This window comes from Macrosteles quadrilineatus, unplaced genomic scaffold (assembly GCF_028750875.1).
Source record: "Macrosteles quadrilineatus isolate MER2022 unplaced genomic scaffold, UCM_ALF_1.0 Scaffold_3__2_contigs__length_128488019, whole genome shotgun sequence".
Classification (NCBI taxonomy): domain Eukaryota; kingdom Metazoa; phylum Arthropoda; class Insecta; order Hemiptera; family Cicadellidae; genus Macrosteles; species Macrosteles quadrilineatus.
In genome coordinates this window covers 11,785,702-11,813,611 of record NW_026542596.1, presented here as the reverse complement: position 1 = coordinate 11,813,611, position 27,910 = coordinate 11,785,702, and the positions used below count along the sequence as shown (strand labels likewise).

At 38.2% G+C, this 27,910-nt stretch overlaps 1 protein-coding gene across 1 annotated transcript in view; it reads right to left on the bottom strand.

Moving 5' to 3' along the window:
* Positions 1-27,910, bottom strand: part of LOC128990566 (tetraspanin-9-like) — a 64,134-nt gene that overhangs the window by 7,731 nt on the left and 28,493 nt on the right. The window contains exons 2-3 of the mRNA XM_054412995.1: positions 15,284-15,360; positions 718-909 (exon numbers count right to left, since the gene is read on the bottom strand). Coding sequence (XP_054268970.1) covers positions 718-909; positions 15,284-15,360 — 269 coding nt within the window. The remainder of the gene's footprint in view (positions 1-717; positions 910-15,283; positions 15,361-27,910) is intronic.

The following is a 27,910-nucleotide window of genomic DNA, read 5'->3' as shown; positions in this document are numbered from 1 at the left end:
GAGTAAAATTGACTTTCTATTTAGCTTTGTTACTGACTAAGACTAAAGGTTTTCTTTGGTGGAACCATTGAAAACCATTGATTAGCTTTAATATAGCTGCTGAGACTTGCAAACATTGCTTCCGCAGTAACTTTTGATAGGCCTAAAAAACAATGCATGAGATAAGCTGATGTATCTCTTTTAAGAGTAAGACACACCTTCAAAACTGGTTGCCTCAGACACCCTGCTGAGGTTGGATTGGCGAAAACTCAGACAAACAATTGAATTATTTACTGGCCCCTAAACGGTTTAAAAATAATCAGCAACAAACGGGCTTATGAAGGAATTGCGGAAAGTCAGAGGAGACTGCCAATCAAGGTGTGTTTTTAATGTGAGGAACTCTTAGAAGTAAGAAGAACGCTTAGTAAATCTTGGTAATCTGGTGAAAGGGAATCATCGTCCTGAGGAGTAATTGGTCAGCAAAAATTAGGCATTCATCAGGTGTCTGGGCGTTGAATGTTTCTTATTATATCAACAGACTGAGGTGCTCTGACAAATCTAGAAGAAGTGCCTTGGGGTCTCATTATACCCCTTGTAAATAGGATAATATCAGATCATCTTGATGATCAAAAATAGAGCTGTGTCACTTCAAATACTTGTATTAGAAAAGTTTTTAAGACCTTATAACGTAAATAGACTTTAACGAATAATATAACACATGGAGAGTTAATTATTTACCATAACAAGTAAACATCTGCTTTGACACCAGCTGCCGCAGCAACCGAAGAAAGTGATGACAAAAAGAGTAGCTCCAGCAGCCAACAGTAGAGAGTCAGCCCCTACCAGAGCGTACTGGGGCAGAAGTGTGGTGTATCCACTGTGAGACACATACAGCCACGCCCCCACACCCAGCAGACCACATGCTGATAGCTGCAACAACCACAGATCATGATAACACAGAGAGTAGCTCCAGCAGCCCACGGTAGAGAGTCAGCCCCTACCAGAACATACTGGGGCAGAAGTGTGGTGTATCCGCTGTGAGACCCATACAGCCTCGTCTCCACACCCAGCAGACCACATGCTGATAGCTGCAACAACCACAGATCATGATAACACAGAGAGTAGCTCCAGCAGCCCACGGTAGAGAGTCAGCCCCTACCAGAACATACTGGGGCAGAAGTGTGGTGTATCCGCTGTGAGACACATACAGCCTCGTCTCCACACCCAGCAGACCACATGCTGATAGCTGCAACAACCACAGATCATGATAACACAGAGAGTAGCTCCAGCAGCCAACGGTAGAGAGTCAGCCCCTACCAGAACATACTGGGGCAGAAGTGTGGTGTATCCGCTGTGAGACCCATACAGCCTCGTCTCCACACCCAGCAGACCACATGCTGATAGCTGCAACAACCACAGATCATGATAACACAGAGAGTAGCTCCAGCAGCCCACGGTAGAGAGTCAGCCCCTACCAGAACATACTGGGGCAGAAGTGTGGTGTATCCGCTGTGAGACCCATACAGCCTCGTCTCCACACCCAGCAGACCACATGCTGATAGCTGCAACAACCACAGATCATGATAACACAGAGAGTAGCTCCAGCAGCCCACGGTAGAGAGTCAGCCCCTACCAGAACATACTGGGGCAGAAGTGTGGTGTATCCGCTGTGAGACCCATACAGCCTCGTCTCCACACCCAGCAGACCACATGCTGATAGTTGCAACAACCACAGATCATGATGACACAGAGAGTAGCTCCAGCAGCCCACGGTAGAGAGTCAGCCCCTACCATAGCATACTGGGGCAGAAGTGTGGTGTATCCGCTGTGAGACACATACAGCCTCGTCTCCACACCCAGCAGACCACATGCTGATAGTTGCAACAACCACAGATCATGATGACACAGAGAGTAGCTCCAGCAGCCCACGGTAGAGAGTCAGCCCCTACCATAGCATACTGGGGCAGAAGTGTGGTGTATCCGCTGTGAGACACATACAGCCTCGTCTCCACACCCAGCAGACCACATGCTGATAGTTGCAACAACCACAGATCATGATGACACAGAGAGTAGCTCCAGCAGCCCACGGTAGAGAGTCAGCCCCTACCATAGCATACTGGGGCAGAAGTGTGGTGTATCCGCTGTGAGACACATACAGCCACGCCCCCACACCCAGCAGACCACATGCTGATAGCTGCAACAACCACAGATCATGATAACACAGAGAGTAGCTCCAGCAGCCCACGGTAGAGAGTCAGCCCCTACCAGAACATACTGGGGCAGAAGTGTGGTGTATCCGCTGTGAGACACATACAGCCTCGTCTCCACACCCAGCAGACCACAAGCTGATAGCTGCAACAACCACAGATCATGATAACACAGAGAGTAGCTCCAGCAGCCCACGGTAGAGAGTCAGCCCCTACCATAGCATACTGGGGCAGAAGTGTGGTGTATCCGCTGTGAGACACATACAGCCACGCCCCCACACCCAGGAGACCACATGCTGATAGCTGCAACAACCACAGATCATGATGACACAGAGAGTAGCTCCAGCAGCCTACGGTAGAGAGTCAGCCCCTACCATTATATACTGGGGCAGAAGTGTGGTGTATCCGCTGTGAGACACATACAGCCACGCCCCCACACCCAGCAGACCACATGCTGATAGCTGCAACAACCACAGATCATGATAACACAGAGAGTAGCTCCAGCAGCCCACGGTAGAGAGTCAGCCCCTACCATAGCATACTGGGGCAGAAGTGTGGTGTATCCGCTGTGAGACACATACAGCCACGCCCCCACACCCAGGAGACCACATGCTGATAGCTGCAACAACCACAGATCATGATGACACAGAGAGTAGCTCCAGCAGCCTACGGTAGAGAGTCAGCCCCTACCATAGCATACTGGGGCAGAAGTGTGGTGTATCCGCTGTGAGACACATACAGCCTCGTCTCCACACCCAGCAGACCACATGCTGATAGCTGCAACAACCACAGATCATGATAACACAGAGAGTAGCTCCAGCAGCCTACGGTAGAGAGTCAGCCCCTACCATAGCATACTGGGGCAGAAGTGTGGTGTATCCGCTGTGAGACACATACAGCCACGCCCCCACACCCAGCAGACCACATGCTGATAGTTGCAACAACCACAGATCATGATTACACAGAGAGTAGCTCCAGCAGCCTACGGTAGAGAGTCAGCCCCTACCATAGCATACTGGGGCAGAAGTGTGGTGTATCCGCTGTGAGACACATACAGCCACGCCCCCACACCCAGCAGACCACACGCTGATAGCTGCAACAACCACAGATCATGATGACACAGAGAGTAGCTCCAGCAGCCTACGGTAGAGAGTCAGCCCCTACCATAGCATACTGTGGCAGAAGTGTGGTGTATCCGCTGTGAGACACATACAGCCACGCCCCCACACCCAGCAGACCACAGGCTGATAGTTGCAACAACCACAGATCATGATGACACAGAGAGTAGCTCCAGCAGCCTACGGTAGAGAGTCAGCCCCTACCATAGCATACTGGGGCAGAAGTGTGGTGTATCCGCTGTGAGACACATACAGCCTCGTCTCCACACCCAGCAGACCACATGCTGATAGCTGCAACAACCACAGATCATGATTACACAGAGAGTAGCTCCAGCAGCCTACGGTAGAGAGTCAGCCCCTACCATAGCATACTGGGGCAGAAGTGTGGTGTATCCGCTGTGAGACACATACAGCCACGCCCCCACACCCAGCAGACCACATGCTGATAGCTGCAACAACCACAGATCATGATAACACAGAGAGTAGCTCCAGCAGCCTACGGTAGAGAGTCAGCCCCTATCATAGCATACTGGGGCAGAAGTGTGGTGTATCCGCTGTGAGACCCATACAGCCACGCCCCCACACCCAGCAGACCACATGCTGATAGCTGCAACAACCACAGATCATGATGACACAGAGAGTAGCTCCAGCAGCCAACGGTAGAGAGTCAGCCCCTACCATAGCATACTGGGGCAGAAGTGTGGTGTATCCGCTGTGAGACACATACAGCCTCGTCTCCACACCCAGCAGACCACATGCTGATAGCTGCAACAACCACAGATCATGATGACACAGAGAGTAGCTCCAGCAGCCCACGGTAGAGAGTCAGCCCCTACCATAGCATACTGGGGCAGAAGTGTGGTGTATCCGCTGTGAGACCCATACAGCCACGCCCCCACACCCAGCAGACCACATGCTGATAGCTGCAACAACCACAGATCATGATGACACAGAGAGTAGCTCCAGCAGCCAACGGTAGAGAGTCAGCCCCTACCATAGCATACTGGGGCAGAAGTGTGGTGTATCCGCTGTGAGACACATACAGCCACGCCCCCACACCCAGCAGACCACAAGCTGATAGCTGCAACAACCACAGATCATGACACAGAAAGTAGCTCCAGCAGCCCACGGTAGAGAGTCAGCCCCTACCATAGCATACTGGGGCAGAAGTGTGGTGTATCCGCTGTGAGACACATACAGCCTCGTCTCCACACCCAGCAGACCACATGCTGATAGCTGCAACAACCACAGATCATGATAACACAGAGAGTAGCTCCAGCAGCCTACGGTAGAGAGTCAGCCCCTACCATAGCATACTGGGGCAGAAGTGTGGTGTATCCGCTGTGAGACCCATACAGCCACGCCCCCACACCCAGCAGACCACATGCTGATAGCTGCAACAACCTTATCTGGATAAGACCCTTTCTTGGGGAGATCATATAGATTACATAAGTTCTAAGCTTTCAAGGGTAATTTGTCTTATAACTAAACTAATACATTGTATAGATCAAAATTATATTAAAACAGCCTACTTTGCTTATTTCCAATCCATTTTCAGATACAATATTATCTTTTACGGAAATTGCAGTAGGATAGAGGAAATTTTAGTCTTACAAAAGAAGTTAGTTAGAATCATATCTTGTGAACCCCAACAGGAACACTGTAAACCCCTGTTCATTCAGCTACAAATTCCAACAGTAATTAACATTTATATATTTGACTCTGTATCATATATTCTAAAAAATCCCAACCTTATCAAACAAAATTCTCATGTTCATAATACAAGGAATAAAAACGTTGCTACCATAGATTTTTTTAGACTGTCTAAAACTCTTAAAAGTCATATTGTAATCTCACTAAAAATATACAACAAGCTAATACATTTAATAACAAAATATCCTAATAAAACTTTTAAATCTAAATTCTACAAATGGCTTTTGAACAACCCTTTTTATTCTCTAAAAGATTTTTTTGAAATGCCTTTTATTAATTTTTAAGTAGGAGCTAGCAAATTTATCAAATTACTGTTGGATTTAGTTGGTTATGGGGTTTAATAACTTTCATTATTCTAAATGCCTTGCATTTTTCTGAACAATAAGATTATTTGGTTGTAATATTAAAGTATGTATTGTAACATGTCTCCTTGTGTGTAGTATTCTTGTAAATATTGTATATTGTATTCATGCTAGTTTATAGTTTAGTTAGTATATTGACTATGCTAGTTTTAGCAGTTTTTCGGACATTGTCAATAATTTGTATAAATTCACAAGACAATAAACACATTTCATTTCATTTCATTTCATTTCATTTCATTTCATTTCATTTCATTTCATTTCAACCACAGATCATGATGACACAGAGAGTAGCTCCAGCAGCCAACGGTAGAGAGTCAGCCCCTACCATAGCATACTGGGGCAGAAGTGTGGTGTATCCGCTGTGAGACACATACAGCCTCGTCTCCACACCCAGCAGACCACATGCTGATAGCTGCAACAACCACAGATCATGATGACACAGAGAGTAGCTCCAGCAGCCCACGGTAGAGAGTCAGCCCCTACCATAGCATACTGGGGCAGAAGTGTGGTGTATCCGCTGTGAGACACATACAGCCTCGTCTCCACACCCAGCAGACCACATGCTGATAGCTGCAACAACCACAGATCATGATGACACAGAGAGTAGCTCCAGCAGCCCACGGAGACACATACAGCCACGCCCCCGCACCCAGCAGACCACATGCTGATAGTTGCAACAACCACAGATCATGATTACACAGAGAGTAGCTCCAGCAGCCTACGGTAGAGAGTCAGCCCCTACCATAGCATACTGGGGCAGAAGTGTGGTGTATCCGCTGTGAGACACATACAGCCACGCCCCCACACCCAGCAGACCACATGCTGATAGTTGCAACAACCACAGATCATGATTACACAGGGAGTAGCTCCAGCAGCCAACGGTAGAGAGTCAGCCCCTACCATAGCATACTGGGGCAGAAGTGTGGTGTATCCACTGTGAGACACATACAGCCACGCCCCCACACCCAGCAGACCACATGCTGATAGCTGCAACAACCACAGATCATGATGACACAGAGAGTAGCTCCAGCAGCCTACGGTAGAGAGTCAGCCCCTACCATAGCATACTGGGGCAGAAGTGTGGTGTATCCGCTGTGAGACACATACAGCCACGCCCCCACACCCAGCAGACCACATGCTGATAGTTGCAACAACCACAGATCATGATTACACAGAGAGTAGCTCCAGCAGCCCACGGTAGAGAGTCAGCCCCTACCATTATATACTGGGGCAGAAGTGTGGTGTATCCGCTGTGAGACACATACAGCCACGCCCCCACACCCAGCAGACCACATGCTGATAGTTGCAACAACCACAGATCATGATTACACAGAGAGTAGCTCCAGCAGCCTACGGTAGAGAGTCAGCCCCTACCATTATATACTGGGGCAGAAGTGTGGTGTATCCGCTGTGAGACACATACAGCCACGCCCCCACACCCAGCAGACCACATGCTGATAGCTGCAACAACCACAGATCATGATTACACAGAGAGTAGCTCCAATTCAATTGATCCATTCTCTCATGTCAACACATGTAGGCTGATTCACAATTATTTAAATCTAATGAATTATGTAAACTTTAAAATTTTTATCAAACTAAATATCAAAGGTGAAATTTACATCATAAATCTTTTGTAGCTTTAAAATTTCAATAACTTGCATAGTAAGCTGTCCAAGAGTTTATTTAAGAGCTCTTGTATAGCTAATTATTTGGGTCAAATATTGCTTATATGTATATATATGTATGTATATGTATATATATATGTATGTGTATATATGTATATCTCTATATGTGTATGTATGTGTGTGTATACATTCAAAGCTAAGTAATGTAGTATAGCCTAGTTTATGTTTTGACATTGAGGGTGTGGGTCACACCTATCCATTATTATATTATAGGTAATTTATAATTTCATATTTTTCTTACCAGCCTAATAATAAAAAAAATAATAAAAATAAAAAAAATGTTTTGATATTACAACAGCAATTTAGTTTATCTCATTATTTTTCTTCCTCTAATGTTAATTGCAGTTGTCATTAAAGTTACAGTTATTTGTAGTTGAGTTATTACTTTTCCTAAGAAGTATGTATCTTTTATTGTAATAGTCTTTATTACATGTTTTTTTTTGGAATTTATAAAACTATCTAACTAGACCAATCATTGAAAATATTGAAACTAAATTAGAAGTATTTTTGCTCCTATTAATATTTTTCACCCTGTAATAATATGTCTCATTTTGCAGTCATTAATTAATTACTATTATGATAGATGATTAAAGTTAGTCCATTGCTAAATTTTTGAAATCCTTGATAATTACGGAATTTGTTTTACTAAAGTAATTTTGCTCCTTTTAATCAATTTTTCTCATATATATTCAATTTTGAAGTTAGGCTACCTATATGTATTCGTAAAATTGTATTACAGTTAAGGATTTGTTTTTATTAAGGCACTTCTTGAAACAGCAACTTAATATTTTAGTTCTCATGCTAGTTTAGTTGGTATAGTGTTATAGATGTCTCAACGGTTGACTGGGCAGGTGACTGGGGCTTGGCCGATGCAAATTTTTGATAACTGTGATGATGACGGCGACGGCGACTTCCATTGTCTTGAGCTACATTCCACTGATCAATACACTAACTTTTTTAATTATCATTTAAAGAGCCTGAAAATTTTTCACAATAACATTAGAAGCTTTTCCAAAAATTTTGATGAGTTTTTAGTTTACTTAGATTCTTTTAATACCAGTCTAGATATTATAATTTTTTCTGAGTGCTGGCTTGGTGGGGGAGGGGTGGGGGCGAACATCGACGGGTTTGACACTCACATGACTACCACTCAACGTAACCGCAATGATGGTATCATTGTGTTTACTAACAAATCACTATCAGCGACTGCACGACAAATCACTCTGGGGGACGTTCATGGGTTATCACTGGACTTTGTGTACTGCAACAAGAACTTCAATTTACTTGCACTCTACAGAACATTCGACAGCAATCCAGTACAATTCACTAGTGAACTTGAGACTTATTATCAGAACGTAGATAGAAACAAAATGTGCATTTTTATGGGGGACATGAATTTAAACCTTTTGAACAAGGATATACTAATTGACCTTTACTTAAACAGTTTACTTGGTTCTGGACTTGTACAGTGTGTGGACAGACCGACTAGAGTTACACAGGACACTGCCTCCTGCATTGATCACATATTTGTGCGTTACTGTGACATGACTGCTGTGCGCGCTGCTGTACTGCACACTAGCCTCACCGACCACTATGCCACCGCCCTCACTATACATGACACTGCATACACTCACGCACACACACTTAACATTCACACTGCAACCGGGCCTTCTCAAACTTACCTTGATCACACCCTTCTCACTCAAAATCTCTCTCAGACCGACTGGGGACCTGTCCTAAACTGTATAGATATCAATATGTGCTGTGAAATGTTTTACAAAAATCTAGATTTTGCTTTACAAAATGCAAAAAAACCTATAACTTCAAGATCATCCAGACGTAAAAGAATTAAACCATGGATTACTGACAGTTTGGTCAAATCAATACGTACTAGAGACAAATTAAGTAAAGCCGCTCGTCGTGAACCATTTAATGATTATCTACAAACGTATTATAGGAATTACAGACAAAACCTATGCAATTTATTAAAAAGAGCCAAACGAGATTTTTACAGAGAAAGATTGTACCAGAACAATAGGAATCCAAAATTGTTTTGGGGACTGATCAATGATCTTGCTGGCAGGCCACGTAATAAAAATTCATTTCCAATTGATAAATTTATTCCCAGCATGTCTCATGATACTCAAGCCGCAAAACACGAGATAGCAGATGATTTTAATAAATTCTTTGCTTCTGTTGGAGTAAATCTATCGAAGCAGATAGATGCGGGTGGGACCCCAGTGGTTGTTGACTCTGACTACAGACTGGACTCTACTTTCACATTGCAAACTGTTTCTGCACAAGACGTACTACGACACATCTCCGAGCTGCGCGGTGGCTCAGCTCCGGGTCTGGACGAAGTTTCGGCTGATTTACTTAAACAAAACGCACTCATAATTTACATTCCGCTGCTACACATAATTAATCTATCTCTACTGACTGGTATATTCCCGGCTCAATTCAAAACTGCAAAAGTAATTCCTTTATTTAAAACAGGTGATCCAAAAGACTGTAACAACTTTAGACCAATCTCATTGTTAAGCGTGTTTTCCAAGGTCTTAGAGCGTATTGTCAAGGAGCAGTTGGTGGAGTACCTTCATAATAACAATATATTATCTAATTCACAATTTGGGTTTAGAAAAGATAAAAACATCTCTGATGCACTTTTTGAAGTATGTAAATCTATAAATAACTCAATGGCAAATAACAATCGTTCTATGTTAATTTTCTTAGATTTAAAAAAAGCATTCGACTCAATTAACAGAAACTTGTTGATAGCAAAATTGGAACAGATCGGTGTCAGAGGCACTGCTCTCGCCTGGTTCAAAAACTATTTATCCGACAGACATCAAGTAGTTTCCATTTGTGGTGTGAATAGTGATGCAAATTTAATTGAGTATGGGGTTATTCAGGGAAGTACTTTGGGGCCTATACTTTTTCTAATCTATATAAATAACATTTCAAAACTGAACCTGGATGGTGAACTATTTTTATTTGCTGACGACACGTTAGTTTTGTTAAAGGGTCGTTCTTGGGAGGATGTCAGGTCTAAAGCTCTCCGTGACCTCTCACTTCTAAAAAAATGGCTAGATCAAAATGTGCTCTCACTTAATGTGAACAAGACTAAATTTCTTCCGATATCACTCAGTACAAGCACTGATTATAGTCTAGACAATTTGAAGATTCATTGTTGCGGCGACCATAACAGTATATCTTGTAATTGTGAATACATTGAAAAAGTAGATTATTACAAATATTTAGGTGTTTATTTTGACTACCGAATGAGGTGGTCAGAGCATGTAGATTTCTTAAAGAAAAAGATTCGTAAATACATATATGCTTTTAATCAACTGAGTGTCATTTTGGACGAGGAGGACATAAAGAGAGCTTATTTCGCTTATGTACAATCATTGATTTCATTTGGTATTATCTGCTGGGGAGCATGCTATCACACCACCTTGGAACCCTTGAATGTGGTCCAAAGATCAATTTTGAAAGTAGCTTTTAGAAAAAATAAAAGGTACTCCACTGATGCGCTATTCCGTGAGACGGGAGTATTACCAGTCAGACATATTTTCATTCAGTTTCTTCTTAGTCACACATTCAAACACTCAAACACGATCCTTACAGCAGTCACACATCAACACTACACAAGATATTCACACAATGTTGGAATATCTGTCCCTCAGCTACATAAGTCAGTTCTAACTACCAACTGTTTTTATGTTGCTCAGATTCTATATCGAAATCTAATTCAAAAATATAATATTCAACACATTTTTAGTTTACCCTCAATACAGAAATTAAAAAAACAGATGCTTGTTTTACTGCACACGATTACCAATGAAGAGGCCGAAACTTTGATCAGACCTAACCTTACTTGACCCTGACTAAACAATCCTTGACCCTTCGACCCCCCTCGCCCTCACAATGTCTCCTGTCTTAGATTGCACTGGCTTTGGTTGTCGTCGCCGACATTCTCTTATCCGCTAAACGATCAAGTTTAATTAACAAGGCTTAAAAACCTTCCCAATTTTAGTGTGTGCCCTCAATTTGCTAGACTGATAACAGCCAGGCCTACGCACAGGCACCTGCCCATGTAGGCCTATCCCATAAGTAAGGCAATTTTATTTTATTTTAGAAATATTGTACTGTTAGTTGTATAGCTACTCTCTGTTTTAGTTTATATTCTTGGGATAAATAAACGTTTTTCATTTTCATTTTCATTTTCATTCATTTTCCAGCAGCCCACGGTAGAGAGTCAGCCCCTACCATTATATACTGGGGCAGAAGTGTGGTGTATCCGCTGTGAGACACATACAGCCACGCCCCCACACCCAGCAGACCACATGCTGATAGTTGCAACAACCACAGATCATGATTACACAGAGAGTAGCTCCAGCAGCCTACGGTAGAGAGTCAGCCCCTACCATTATATACTGGGGCAGAAGTGTGGTGTATCCGCTGTGAGACACATACAGCCACGCCCCCACACCCAGCAGACCACATGCTGATAGCTGCAACAACCACAGATCATGATTACACAGAGAGTAGCTCCAGCAGCCCACGGTAGAGAGTCAGCCCCTACCATTATATACTGGGGCAGAAGTGTGGTGTATCCGCTGTGAGACACATACAGCCACGCCCCCACACCCAGCAGACCACATGCTGATAGTTGCAACAACCACAGATCATGATTACACAGAGAGTAGCTCCAGCAGCCCACGGTAGAGAGTCAGCCCCTACCATAGCATACTGGGGCAGAAGTGTGGTGTATCCGCTGTGAGACACATACAGCCACGCCCCCACACCCAGCAGACCACATGCTGATAGCTGCAACAACCACAGATCATGATGACACAGAGAGTAGCTCCAGCAGCCTACGGTAGAGAGTCAGCCCCTACCATAGCATACTGGGGCAGAAGTGAGTAGTGTGGTACAGACACGGTGAGACACTAGACACATACAGCCTCCACCTAGCAGACCACATGCTGATAGCTGCAACAACATGTGCTGATGCTGATAGTAATGAGTTTGATACCATTAAAACATGGTGAAGAACCTTGCTAAAAGAAGTTACACTATAGACATTGTCAGTATATAATTTTCTCCATTGAACTTCTATGACGGTTAAGCAAGCTAGTTAAAATCTGGAAACAACTCTATGTTACTTCAACCACTTTAATTTTAGCCGATTTCCATCCCTAAGGCTTATTATTAGTCATTATTATATCATTATCACTAATTAGTAACAGCATGGAAGCAATATGGTAGGAATATATGAGGGGAAAAACCACATTACCAAAAATAATTTACGTTGTTTAATTATAGTTTGTTTCTTTTTGTTGAATTGAGGTTGATACCATTGAAATTGTTCATTTTTGACAAATTATATGCGTAGTTTAGACATCTAAAAAGTACATGAATGGTTTAAGTAGTTTAGTTTGTAAAAGTTTGTATATATTTGCACAAAGTTAACAGTGATTGTTCATCAGCTTCAAACAAGACAGTGATTGAGTTGAAAAAGAGTTGATTGCTAACTGGCACTTTTATGACTACCAGGGTTTACAGTTTTCTTTGATAGTTATAAAGTGATGTTCCTATCAGTTCGACAAAATCTTGTATTCAGTCACTATGCAATCTACATGCTAAATTATTATCTTTTGTCACTGCATCAACAAGACTAATGAACAACCTCAACCATGGAATCTATCATATACTGTGCAAATATTTATGACCACTTTAAAATTTCCTTCACCTCTCATGCTCTTTTTTACATCTAAACACTTGACTCCATTAATCTATACCAAATTTTGATTTAATTACAGTAATAAATAGCAATTGACATCTCAGACCACAGAGATCAAATCAAATAACATGATTTATACTTGGCAGAAGAACCAAATTTCCTTTGTGATGTTTTTTGCTACTATATGATGAGATTAATTGTTGCAAAGACATGGGAACCGGCTATAATAGAAGTGGGTGGAGTATAGAACCTTTGACTATTAAAAACAATTATTAATACTTCAGTATCCAATAGTCAATGATAGAACACTGTGTTCATCTCAGATTTGAGCTAGCTCGCTTGATGGAGACGCTTGGTGGAGACGCTAGGTGGAGACGGAGACGCTTGGTAGTTTTCAGGGTGGTTTTCCATAAAAAATTAATTAAATGTTCATCTCAGATTTGAGCTAGCTTGCTTGGTGGAGACGGAGACGCTTGGTGGTCTGGTGGAGACGCTTGGTAGTTTTCAGGGTGGTTTTCCATAAAAAAATTAATTAAATAAACATTTTATAAACTATTTTCATGAGATATTCATATGGATTTTATTATATTGACAACAACATGGAATGGTAGTTAACTTTTTTTCATAGTTCAAGTTATCCATAGTTAGATATGCTTAGAAATTTCCTGAAAGTTTTAAAAGATTGATTTTTGAAACCATTCTTTCTCATCAATGTACTTAATTATTATTTACAAAAATACACTATTTCCTCATTTATACAACTTTAGGAGGTATTAAAGAAAACCACAGCATTTACAACAGAAGTATGGTTAGAAATTTGGTTTGAAGTGGTTTGAATTTAAGATTATTGTTGGGCAATTTGTAAGCAGTATTTTTGTGAAGCGTGCAGCATTTTTCAAAGTTTTTGCATAGGAATTGTCCAAATTCTGTTCCCGATACTATTAAGAAGAATATATTGGTTTACACTAAACATTACCTGTTTGAAAGATGCATCAATCAATCATTGATTGACACATTCTTAAAAATTATAACAGAAAACACTATACTAATGAATGAGTTACAGGTCCTTTAGGTATCAAGTTAACTACAGTAACAATTTTGCAACAGAATCATTAGAAAAACATTTTGTAGAAATCTGTCAGTATGATGATAGGTACCATTGACTATTGATACAATATCAGTATCCAATAGTCAAAACTCAGTGTAAAATCAGCAACAGTCAGTAGTAGGCTGTGTAATTGTAATTAACTAACATATGTGTCCTTGGAATTGTATGGTAAGCTATTGCCAAGGTAGTTACAAAAGTTGTTAGATTCTAAAATTGATGATCAAGAACAATATCAATAATTGATCTCAATCAACATCGGTAAGGTTACCCCCAACCACAAAAACCTCGAAGCAATTAAACAATTGATCTTACAAATAAATTTTATATGGACACATTATTATTAAATTTGAATGGAATCCAACTAATATACAGGAGAACACAAATGATCAGTATTGTGCTAGTTTCCTTATTGTTTATATTCATGTAACCTTGCCAGTTCGTTATTGTTCTAAATAACACTTGATATAACTTGCCATCTAATCTGAGCAACAATAACAAGGTCAGATGAGTTCTAATTGTAAAATTTAAGAAAAGTAAATGTTGAAAAGCAAAACATAATCTGCTCATCACTTCAATAATCTAAAGTTAGTAAAATATTGTTCGGGTATACAGTTGAACCTCTTCTATAAGACGAATTTCAAGGGGTACGGGAAAATTCGTACTATAGAGGTATTCTTAATAAAGAGGGTTGTTTTATCGAGGTTTAATCCTGCTGTTATTCTTCTTATAGAGGTTTCTCCTCGCTCCAAGGTTTCTCCAAACAATGACTGAGGAAGGAGGAGGGATGGGTGGGGGTTTCATGTTGAGACAAGCTTCTGTTTGTTTTGAAAACTACGTACTATGGAGGTTAAAATTATGATAAATTCGTCTTATAGAGGTCATGTTCGTCTTGTAGAGGTTTTGTGCTAAGAAATATTCGTTGTATAGAGGTTAATCAGCCCTAGCCAATGTCACAAACAAATTTGTCTCATGGAGGTTTTTAACTTAACTACTACGTTGTACAGAGGTGTTTTTAGCATTGACCTATATGAAAGTGTCAAGGGGATTTAAAAAAATTTGTCTTATCGAGGAATTCGTTTTATCGAGGTTCGTACAAACGAGATTCAAATATAGTATTTGTGAGTATTCGTAGTGTTGTAGTATTGTTCGGTTTATAGTCACATGCAAGCCAGAGCTAGGTGACTGCAGTGATGAGACCCAGCAATGAATGGCTCTATCTTCCCAAGACCTGCTACTTAGCCTCGGTGATGAGGAAAAAGAAATAAAACATTATTAATTTATTTCTTGATTTGTACATTAGGTTTAGTAATAAGACGTTGAACAACAGGTAACTAAGAAGGGAATGTGACAAAATCTTACCCAAAGTATAATGTTGAGGTAGCAGAAGATGTATCTGACGCAGGTATAGCCACTCTTTCCCATGCTTCCTACTGTATCTGCAACAGAAATATTCAATTAATGTTTGATTTAGTATTTTGAATAAAAATTATGATAACGTGGCTTAGTTCCATATACTCTATTATGAGGTCGGAAGCCTCTTTTAAACTTGCATTTGCCAACCCACATAAGGTCTCAGGCCAGGTTATCAAAATGTCTTAATTTAGCACCAATTTCCAGAGCTTTTTTACACCAGTGGAATTTTTGTTGTTGTCAACGTGAGAATAAACGCTTAAAGCAGTCCATAACCACTAGAGTTTGGTGGATGTACCAGGAACTGAACCCAAACCAAAGTCCGAGACGCTAACCACTAGGCTAGAAACACAATCAATTGCATGATTAAATTTTTTTAAATAGTTTCAGATGCTATATAAATAAATTTTTTGTTATGATTCAAAAATTTTAAATCCTTATGTTGGCATCAAAAGGAAATATAGCCTATTACTGCATTAAAGGTGTTCATGTTAACACTTGATTCGTAATTAATTGATGTTCTAATTATACTGTAACTAACTTGTCTGGTAACAACCAGATCAAATTAATTTTAATTTCTAAATTTCGCAGACGGTAGTGCCCAATTAACAGTGTTGTCATCATCACCTTAATGCGGAAACTCCCAGGCCAATTAACAATGTAACATCAATTAATTGTGACAAAACAGCTGATATCAGGCAGACGATGTTGCAGCAGCTGTTTGACGGGAGACTGAGAAGGTAGAATAGCGGAGAAAAACAGCGTGTCTAAACATCCACGTTGGAATAACGGCATCAGAGACGTCCGCTAGCTGGACAAAGGCGATGACCATGATGACAATGATAGTTAAGACGAAACAAAGAGCAATTCTCTACTGTAGTGAAGAAGATAAACTGGACAATTTCATCATAGAAAACGTTGCACAAAAATATATTTGGTTTTCGGTTCAGCCCTTTAATGGCTAAAAAAACTTGATTAGATTAGGCAAATTTATCCTAACCAAATCCCAACACACAATGGGGCGTGTTTTAAGGAGAACAGGAGTTAAGGATAAGTTGAATAAATAAATTACAGCATTTGTTACCGACTAACTGATTAAACTGAGTACGCTCACACTACAAAGTGTTCTGGAGGTTATTGCATATACACATATGAGGACGTAATTCAAAATATAATGTTGTTTTTATTTTACCCTAACACGTTGATATGATTAGTTCGAAATCATTATAAAAGGTGTACAGTATAAACAAATACGTGTATTCAACGTATTTAAATAGACTACAATTGCATAGTTAAATACCCCCGCCGCAGCAAACCTGCAGTGCGAATTTACATTTGCCTGATTGAATTTACACCAAAATGTTTCCTTAAAAATATCACATTTATTTGTTCCCTATTTAAATATAATTATTTTAACGAGTACTTAGGTTTGCAACAGGGAGGGTAAAAGTTTGTTTGTAAAATGTTAATAAAAATAAGTGTAAGAAATAAATGCATTTTCAAAATTTGATCAAAATATGTTGATAAACATGCAAACTACAGCAGTTTACTTATTCTCCATAAGAATAACATGGTCATTTAAAATTTACAATTTTTCGGAATTTTTTCCGTGACCATTAGGCGAATAATAACGCTTCAGTATACTAAATTATTAGTTTTTCAATCTTTACAAAATGGTTTGGAAAGAAATTGCTTAATTTTATTTTTATTGGGTTAAAAATGTGAAAATCCAATTTTTACCCCATAAAACTCCCGTTCCCATAGTCCGATCATGCTGGTTCGCATACTCGTTTGAATAAATGTAGGTTTACACGTTTAGACCAAATTTAATGAAAATCGGATCATTTTTGCTCGAGTTATCGTGCTAACGGACACACATATACATATATAAATTTGAACGGATGGTGTTTTAGGGACCTCAAAACGAAAAAGTAAATCGGTTCCGGGTCCAGGTCTTACCTTGAGTACTACGGTAATAGCTTATTCCCGATATGGGAAAATCGCTAAAAATCCCATAAAATATGTTGAACTTTGTATGATTTTTATATTAAAACTGTTTTTGGAGGAGTGCATTATACCCTGAAAAAATATACGTTTTGCCTCCTCATGAACAATTTCATGCGGGCGGCCTGAAACTGAGATAAGATTTAAACAAGTTGACTACAACCATTGGGTATACACGTGCTAAGTGTCCAATGCACTCAATGCTACAACGATATTGAAACTTACAAAGCACATTAGAAAATGACAATTGCTGAAAACAAAAGAATTCCAAGTTAGTCGTCCTACATTAAAACCAAACTTTACTGATTGTGTCTATTATCCATTCTATTCCAGAGCGCACTGAAGTTGTAGAGGCAAGGCTCATTTGCATGTTGACTATTCAAGGAGACTCAGATACCATCTAGAATGTCCAGGAGTGGCTTTCCTATATAAAGATTAATCCCCAGCCGTCTCCGACCACTTTGAACATATTGTTTCGACTTTAATTATCTTTTCTGACTATTTAACAAGCCTTCACCTCCGGGGATTAAAAGAGATTAAAATATGTTCTCTTCTACTGGTTATACTCGTATATCAAATTGAATAGGTAACAGTTGGATTAGCGTTATAATTCTTGTCAGTGAGGTACGGATAAAATAAAAGATGTCTTCCAAAATCACTAGATTTGTTGACTCATTTAATTATCGTTATGAATTTAAGAAATACCATAGGCGTAGGGGTTGTAGATGGTAAATTTATATAATATAATGTAAGAAATTGATTTGGGCCAGTTATACATGTTATGATAAGTCCAACCTGAGACAATGTTTTGTTCATATAATCTAGTACATTTACAGCGTTGGTGTAAATACATCGAGGTGTATTGTAGAATATTTGGATTGTCTAGTTATAATTGTAACATATTTATTCAGTTTGCATATTTAAACAAAATTACAGAAAAATGTAGAGCATTTATCACTTTTAGAGCTTTCATCATAATTCAGGTATTCCTATCTTTATTGGTTTGGTCAAAGTCCATCTCAATTTTCATTTGTGGTTATAAGGAACATTTTTCAAATTCAAATCACTCATTGTATCACCCATGGACATTCCTTAAAAACAATATTTTTAGTTGTACAGTTAAATTTAAAGGCACAAGGTATCAAAATGAGTAACAAATATAAAACGTTACAGTTATCCATTTTTACAACATAAAATAATACAGAAGTCTATTGCTAATAATACAGTATACTGAAAATCAATCATTTATATTACTCTGTCATCAAATATTCCGGTTAGTTTTTTATTCAGAAAAAACATTTGATGCAGGAAATAAGTTGATGTGTTTACAATGGAAGAAAATTATTTTACAAATTAAAAATTAGTACTCAAAACCTAGAATTAAAGAAATATAAACAAAATTAAAACAAATCCTCACTGAAGAACTTCTGTGAAAAATGAATAACAATTTAAATTAAAAATAAACCTAAGCAAAGTATTAATTAATTGTGATGTCGATACAATGTATATTTTCAAGACAATATAGTAGTTAGTCTTTACGACACGAGTAGAAAATTTAATGCACGAGCCTTGGCGAGTGCCTTAAAAACTTCTTGTCGTAAAGACTACTAACGCGTGTTGCGTACACTACTTTACCTACGACCGTTTTTTAATTACTAAAAATCTAGTTTTTTTATTACTAACAATCACTACTCATAACTTCCTAGAGAGGTTATGTTTTCGTTTATTGTCATTGTCACTGAAAGTGATGCAACGACTTATTGTTTAATCAGCTGATTTAATGTAATTACGTGTTTGTAAAATTTCGTTAAATAATACGAGCTTCTTCTAGCAGCATTCTCACCATAAATACTCTATCAGGTACAGTTAGGGAAATATTGCATATTTATTTGGACAACTGAACAATTTAGTGAAACAGTTAATTTACAGTTAGATCTCACATCGAATATGAGGTCCACAACGAGTTGGGTGAAACAACGGTTAAGAGGTTTTCAAAATAAACCAGAAGCTCATTGTTATTTAACAATCTAACCTTATTTTGTTTCGTCCATTTAATGAATTGCTGGTATGCAATTTCATACATTTGTTTCGATTTTGGTGGCATAAGATTAGCACAAACAGTTTGTGCTATCATTTCCATCTCGTCAACTTCACTTTCATTAAAACAGAAATTTTTAAATCAGTTTAATCTACCTTCCTTTAACCACCAACTTAGGTTAAAATTGCGCGACTATCAACAGGAACATTGAACAAGACGGACCAACAATTAAAATTGTCAACTGATCAGCTGATCAGCTGATTATTTGACGTTCGAAGTATTACAATAATTGTACTTCTTTTCTCTCAATACTTGAACCTCATTGGTCCGTTACCCGTGTTGTTATGAGAAAAACTATGCTGTTATGAAATGAAACTATACTGTTATGAAAGTATACAGCTGTTAAGTGAAACTTTTCAATTCTAAGAACTGAACTGAAATGGCTACTTTAAAAAACGGTCGTAGGTAAAAGTATTATTATTATTATCCTTTCGAAGTTTATGCGACAGAGTAAGCAAAGCCTTATTCATAGTATATTTATAAATATGATTGCGTCACAGCCATATATATATATATGTATATATGTATATATATATATATACATATATATATATATATATATATATAGTGACTGCAAGCCTTGTTTGTGGCCTCATGGCCAAACAATAGTGAGGAAACCTCTGTTTTCACACTCCAATTCTCACGTCCACAATACTAGATTGGTTCATTTTACCCGTTGGTCACATGCTAGACTGATTATTCCGAGTGCTACGTTTAGTTCTGATCTGAAGGAGTGTAACAATAAATCCAAATCGTTATAATATACTTCAATGCCTACTTTAATACTTTTCAATTAAATGGTGACCATACAAAGTAGATATTTTAAGCCAATATGAATCTGGTGTAGATTAAACTGACTACTCGATTACAGATTCATCACCAGGACAGCTCAAGATACAGGACAGTTAATGTAAGTTCCTGTCCGTATCCGGACTACGTAAAGGGCGCTTTGAAGTTGATTGATAATTTCTGGTTGTTTCGTCATCTTTAGCCTTGAACCCTTTTTCCCTAATAAATCCAAAATTGTTTTTAACATTTGCTTTGGTGGTAACCAAAGAGTAAAGCATGCGTTTAAGTTGACACTGAAACAATTAAAAACATTCAGCATCAATGCAATCTGGGCCGCCCTTCATAAGTCTTCAGATTTAACAATAGAATAAAAAATATTTTTACACCATTATGTAGTTGTTAATCCTTTAGGGTTAAAATATGACAAACTGCGATCATATATTAAATCACAATTTCTATGGATCACAGTGATATTTGGCCTGAGAGCCCTCTTCCCTTTTCCTAAGGTGATTTTAAAATCGATATCAACTCTTGTTCAAATACATAAAACTCTTTCAGCCCATATAAATCTGCCTTTAATTGAATTATGAATAATCTTTATCACTTAGTTGACGAAGTAAAACAACCCACTTCATGAATGAGCTAGGGTGAGGTAGAGACTAAAAATATTGTTTTACTCTTTTGACGATTTTAGCCTGAACTACTCCACCATCCGTCGACTGTTGTATAAATATAACTTCTTCCTACAAGACAAATGAACTCTGTTATAATTCTGGTGGCCACATTGCCTACTCCAGACAGAGTCAAGTACTTGATTAACGCTTCTTTGATTTATTGTACTGATTTACAGAATAATAATTAGCAGCATACGACTAAGCAGTGGGATTCTGTTGTAGATATTGCGAGTTTTCTACATAATTGGTTGTGTTATAATAAAATGCACTCCTTTTAACCTGAAAGGCTTTAAGTTTACCTAATTCGTATATTGTGTAAGCCATGTCTGTAGCTCTGTACACATCCACACACACACAGATATCACTTTGAAAATCACTTTGGGTTCAGGGGGACACAAAACTAATATACAGGGTGTCCCGGAACTCTTTACCAATATTTTAGGGCATTGCTCCTGGGTAAGAAACGAGTGTAGGAGCGCTGGCGACCCGGCTTATCGAACTCGTAAATTAAGGGGTCATTAGAGTGTCGAGGCGAGTGGAGAAGACTACCTGACATAAGCCTATTCTCCCCAACAGTACTATACCGGGTATTTCGCTGGGAGAAAGGGGTGGTCGAGTAAAGAGGGGTGGAAGAAGGAGAGAGAGGGTGAATGTGAGCTGTGGCGAGAGGAGAACAACACGAGAGCGTGGCCGTGTGTTGTATGCACTACAAGTAGATGCAAAGTAGTTTCTAAACAGAAAACAGAGCTTCCAAGAAAGTATCTATTGATTGGCGTTTGAAAGTTAATACTAATGCTAAAATTATAGATCTTTTTTTGTTATATAATTTTAAAAATATATGTGTAGCCTATGAAGCGTATATATACAAAAATATTCTTACCTACAGTTGGATTTTTTAGCTAGAAGCAGTTAAGGTGTGGTGGAATATCTTTGAAGATGAACCTATTTAGCTGTAGTACGATAATGTGTTTATATGTGTCAAATTTTGAGGTTAAATCAAAACAAACAAACTGGCATTTTGGCAATTAATAATTAAGCATTTAGAGGCCGTTTTGTATTACTTACGAAAGAATTGCCATTTAAGATCAAATGAAATGATTTAGTATATTTCATTGTTTAATTTATGCTTGCTTCCTTGGCCTATTGTATAATGTTATCCTGTTTGTATGAGGTGAACTTATTTGATTAGTGATTGCATTAATGAATTATCAGCAATACAATTAGCTGTTGATTATACAGTAATTTAAATGGGTCAAAACGTGAGTCTATAAAGGTTCATCTCGTCATCTCTAGAGTATTTAATTCTGATCTCTAGCATGAAACCCAAAAGGCGAGTCTATGTTTAGATGTTAAGATATTTCAAAACTAGACGTAAATCATAATTACTGTATGTCCCAACGGTTATTTTATGTGTATCCCAGTCACAGCAACCATATTATTCTATTAATATAATGATCGAAATTAATAAACTTATGCAAGAAGATTCAATATTTTAATACTAACTCATATAATTAACTATTATCAAAGCAACCATCACCTATAATTTGGCGGAAATAATTAAGTATCAACTTATTCATTAGCTGATTTGGAATTAGGAATCACGTCTCTATTTCACAGTAGGCCTTAATATTCTATACTGTATATTGCCAAGTAGTTATATAAAAGTAGGCTAGAGTAAGTTTAAAGTATATTTAACTATTGTCAATTCCAAGAATTATTGTGTCAGTTTGTTTGTTTTTATTTAACCTCAAAATTTGACAGGTCTGAACACATGATCACACTACTGCCAAATAGGTTCATCTTCAAAGATATTCCACCACACCTTAACTGCTTCTAGCTAAAAAAATCCAACTGTACTTGTTATAGGACTTTATTAAAGAACCTGGGCAGCATTAGTAGATTGGCAATCGAAACATCATTATACAGGGTGATTGATATAAGTGTGCCAGCCGTTTTATTCGAAAACTATAAGAGATATCAAAAAAAGTTAAATGGTAAGTGCCTTGGATTTTTTATTTAAAAAATTGTTGTCAAGTCAAAAAAATTATTTTAGCCGCCATTTTTCCAATATGGCCGCCAAAAATGGTTAAAGTTTTGAAATTTCTGCATGAGAAAGAGTTTCGATAAAGGCCTAAGCAAGCATGCCAGCTGTTTTGTTTGAAAACCATTCAAAATTTCACAACTTAAACCATTATTATCTTTGAAACGGTTGGGTTTATGAAAAAATCACAAGAATAAAATCGTCTTGAAATTACTTTTTCTACCAGAATACATCATAAAATACAGGGTGTTCCATTAGAAAAATCAAAGTTGGCGGCCATATTGGAAAAATGGCGGCTAAAATAATTTTTTGGACTTTACTATAATTTTTTAAATAAAAAATCCAAGGCACTTACCATGTCAAGGCCGTTTCGAATAAAACGGCTGGCACACTTATATCAATCACCCTGTATACCGTACTGATATTATAAAGCTGTAAGTGTGTGTGTTCGTTATTTGTTTAGGACTCAATCAAGAAATGACTCGAATTGGGTTTGAAATTTCGCATGATGATAGATCATTTTATAGGCTTATTATTATTAGTGCAGGAAAAAAGTGTAAAATTTAGCCTGATAGTGGAATTTTAATTTATCAGGCTGAAAATAGGTGGAGATGTCGTACATACAGCTGGGAACATGATACTAAAATTCCCAAAAAATCCCACTTGGGCAACATGCCGCCATCTTGGAAAATGGCCGCCATAATGGATTTCCCCCCTTGTGTCACATATTCAAGCATAAAACCACTCCTAATTGTGATAAAAACGTGCAGTTTCTTCAAAATTATTTGTCGGGATGTAATTCAAATATTTAGAGCCAATGTAAATTATTGTGTATAGTAATTTAACATTTTTATGAAGAAAAAAATAATAATTGAAGGGTAATACTAGTCTTGCATTAAACATTGATTTAAGACCTCTTTTACTCATCGGGGGAAAAACTTACCAGCATATTTTTTTTTGAACAGGTCAAGACGCTCAAGAAAATGTATTTATATTTGTTTTTGGTCTATAAGTATGCCGTCATATTGACGCTGAACATGTGATTGCAGCCTACACGTTTTAGACCGCGTCGTGGTGGAGACTGTAATAGAATGCTGTTAATTAAACGAGTTCACATGCAGCATGCTGAAGTGAGGGGATATGTTTCCACATTAAAACCCTTTAGGAGATCAGACAAGTTACAGTCACATTTAGCCATGGGAAATGTGGTCGTTTTGCGGGGTAACTATTCATATTAGCCAAAATTACATTAAGCTATTCTATCAAATCATGTGTCTTGTCCGCAATGATTAATAGTTTTATACATGTTTTGAATACGAGTTTGCACCATAATTACCAGCATTATTCAACGATGTGACCATTGAAATTTTGTCCTCCTACGGATTGTCTTCCACTAACTCCAAACTTTGTGATAGATCGTAGGCATCTTCTTCACACGGTAGTCTGTCCAAAACTGGCTATATTCTCTGACATTTTTGCAAGGCGTACCAGACATAGTAAAACGTTACGGTAATAAGTTCATTGTTGTTTTCGACAGATTCCAGGAAAGTACGATGAAGGATGTAGAACACGGGATCTTGATCGGGGAAAAGATCGATAGTGTGTCACCGCCTTTTAAAGCGGCATCTGCCGAAGTTCTTGTTGGTTCTGATGTGCAAGTGGTATCCCAGCAGCATCCATTCTTAGCCAACGCAACCAACAAAACAAGGCTCATTGATCAATTAGTAAGCCATCCAAACAGATGATGAATACAAGAGGTCCATGCGAAAGCTGATGCAGACCGTCTAATTGTCCAAACAGCCATCCTACTAGCCAATTATGAAAAACTCTGCAATTGTTGTTAGGAACATTGAGGCATTCGTCCTGTTATTGACCCTTACTGACCCTGACAAAAATATCTTAATGCTCGTTCCACTTTCAAAAGCTCATTAGCAAAAGATATTTTCATCCACAGCACTGCAAAATAGTATGGACAATGTCAACGAGCAACTTCTTTTCCTGCATTCTATGTCCGGTTGTGATACCACGTCAGCAACCTACAGGAAAGGGAAGATACAAGCCTTCAATGTTCTGAAGAAATCACCAATTCTTTGCCAACTAGTGTATGTGTTCAATCGGGCGGAATCCACACAGATGGAAATTGTCAAAGCTGGATAGGAATTTCTTGTAGTCCTATATATGGAGGGAAAAGCGGTCAGGGACTCAAAAGAACTCGATACAAATAGTACCTGAGAGTAATATCAAAACGCCTTGGCTTTTAATTTGACCTTTCAACACTTCTACCGACTTCTGAAGCTGCTAGAGAGCACAACCTTAGAGTGTACCACCAAGTTCAAGAATGGCTAGGGGTTTCCCTTCCACCTACAGTGTGGGGATGGAAAAAGAACGAAATAGGTACATTTACTCCAATTCCTACTTCAATGCCCCTTCACCTGACAACCTCCTCAACTTGATAAGATGTGCATGTAAGACTGGATGTAACAGGTATTGAAAATGGGTTATCTTGTTCACGATTGTGTATCTACTGCACCTACGGTTGTGGTAACAGGATCAATGCCACATCAGCACTAAATGAAGAAGGGGACATTAATGTACCTGATTTACCAACCCAGTCCAGTTCTGACGGGGAAGTCAACACAACGACCATGCAAATGATTCCATTCCACTTTGCAGCAAGAGGAAAAAGTCACATAAAAGAAAATAGTTTTTATAACTCACAAACTTATCAATTGTCAAACAGAATATATTCAGTTTTTTGGAGTTTATATAAAAAAGAAAAATACTATGTATCAAATGAAAGCAAGTTATAAAAGTAATACTAACACAACTGTTTATTTACTATTAGTTATTTAAACCCATTTACAGCATTCTATTACAGTCTCCACCACGACGCGGTCTAAAACGTGTAGGCTGCAATCACATGTTCAGCGTCAATATGACGGCATACTTATAGACCAAAAACAAATATAAATACATTTTCTTGAGCGTCTTGACCTGTTCAAAAAAAATTATGATGTTAAGTTTTTTCCCCGATGAGTAAAAGAGGTCTTAAATCAATTTTTAATGTAAGACTAGTATTACCCTTCAATTATTATTTTTTTTCTTCATAAAAATGTTAAATTACTAAACACAATCATTCATTGGCTCTAAATATTTGAATTACATCCCGACATATAATTTTGAAGAAACTGCAAGTTTTTATCTCAATTAGGAGTGGTTTTATGCTTGAATATGTGACACAAGGGGGGAAATCCATTATGGCGGCCATTTTCCAAGATGGCGGCATGTTGCCCAAGTGGGATTTTTTGGGAATTTTAGTATGATGTTCCCAGCTGTACGTACAACATTTCCACAAATTTTCAGCCTGATAAATTAAAATTCTGGAATCCAACACTATTTTCCTGTACTATATTCCTATTTGTGTAACTAGTGGGCGAAGTGGCGCATTGTTGCACACGAGAGAAATGTTTACGCGTGTTCCGTGGGCGAGTGTTGAAAGTTTATCGAGTGCGGCAGAGGTAGTTTGCACTCGTGTTACACATTATATTTTCCCTACAAATCATATAAATAGTTAGTCCTTCAAACATTTTTTTAGGTTAAGTTAAATCCAAACATCGAACGAAATGGGAAACACTGCACCTTCTGATCGTAGTCGTAAGGCTGTGGTTTCCTAGACGCGTAATAGATGTGCCGCAGGGCTTTTGTCCAGGTCCCAAAATGCAGCTGCCGTGAGTGGTTTCCTAGACTGCGTACAATACACATGGTCGGTGCGTAAAATAAGTTCACGGGAGAGATAACTAGTGGCTACTATGATGTTATACGATGATTTAGATAATGAAATGTATACTTTGGTCAGTTTCGAAGAAGCGTAAGCAGTGAAAAGTACATGATTAGGAAATGTACGTGGCCCTCGCGGAAGTTTAAACCGTAATATTAAAGCAAACATGTCAATTTAAAATGCAAAAAATAAATTATAATTTAACCTCTCAAACTTTGCTTTAACTGTTATTATACGTGTATTTAGGCCTACCTATTCGGAATTTACCGAATTTACGAAATACTGTAGTATATTATTTACGAGTATAACTGCAATAAGCATTTCATACTTACGCCAGCCCCGTAAGAAGGACGGGTACTCTGATAGTAATTAATATACTGTAGGATTATTACTAAGATGTTCAGGGGTTCTTAAAATAATTATGGGGGCTCTTATATTTGGGAGTTGGTGTTGTGCTGGCTTGAAAAGAATATTTGTCAACATTAGGTTTATTTACAAATTACAAATATGTGAGGACAAATTAAGTGTAGGGAACATTTAATAAGGGAATTAAATATTAAAATTACACATAATGGGGAAATTAACACTACCTAACGAATGATAAGAATGTAATACTATAAAAATTTTAATTGTATGAACAACGTACTTCCATAATATGTCATTTCAACAGACAAATTCAATCTTATAATAAAATAACGTACTCCCGCCGCAGTAAACCTGCAGACTAAGCTAATTTTCGCTTACCTAGCAAGATTTACACAAAAATATTCCCTTAAAACTGTCTAATGATAGTGATTTAATGATTACCTAAGTTTGCTGCTAAAGTGATAGTAAAGAGGTGTGTTTGCTGGTTAAAATGTCGATAGCTTGGTATGAAATAAACAAATTTCCCCGATTTATAGTATCCGTCAATGAACAAGCAAACTACAACAGTTGATTAAAAAAAAAAAATAACAAAGAGTAATATTTACTTTACCATTTTTATTGAATTTTATCTCCCCGTTAGGCGTACAACCAACGCTTTGTGGTACTAAATGATTTTTTTTATAAGCCCTACAAAATGGTTTAGAAAGAAATAGAAAAACTGTATGTTTTGGGGTCAAAAATGGGAAATGCCTATTTTATTATTTAACGAAAGTTTACACGTTTATACCACATTTCATCAACATCAGATTATATTTGCTTGAGTTAT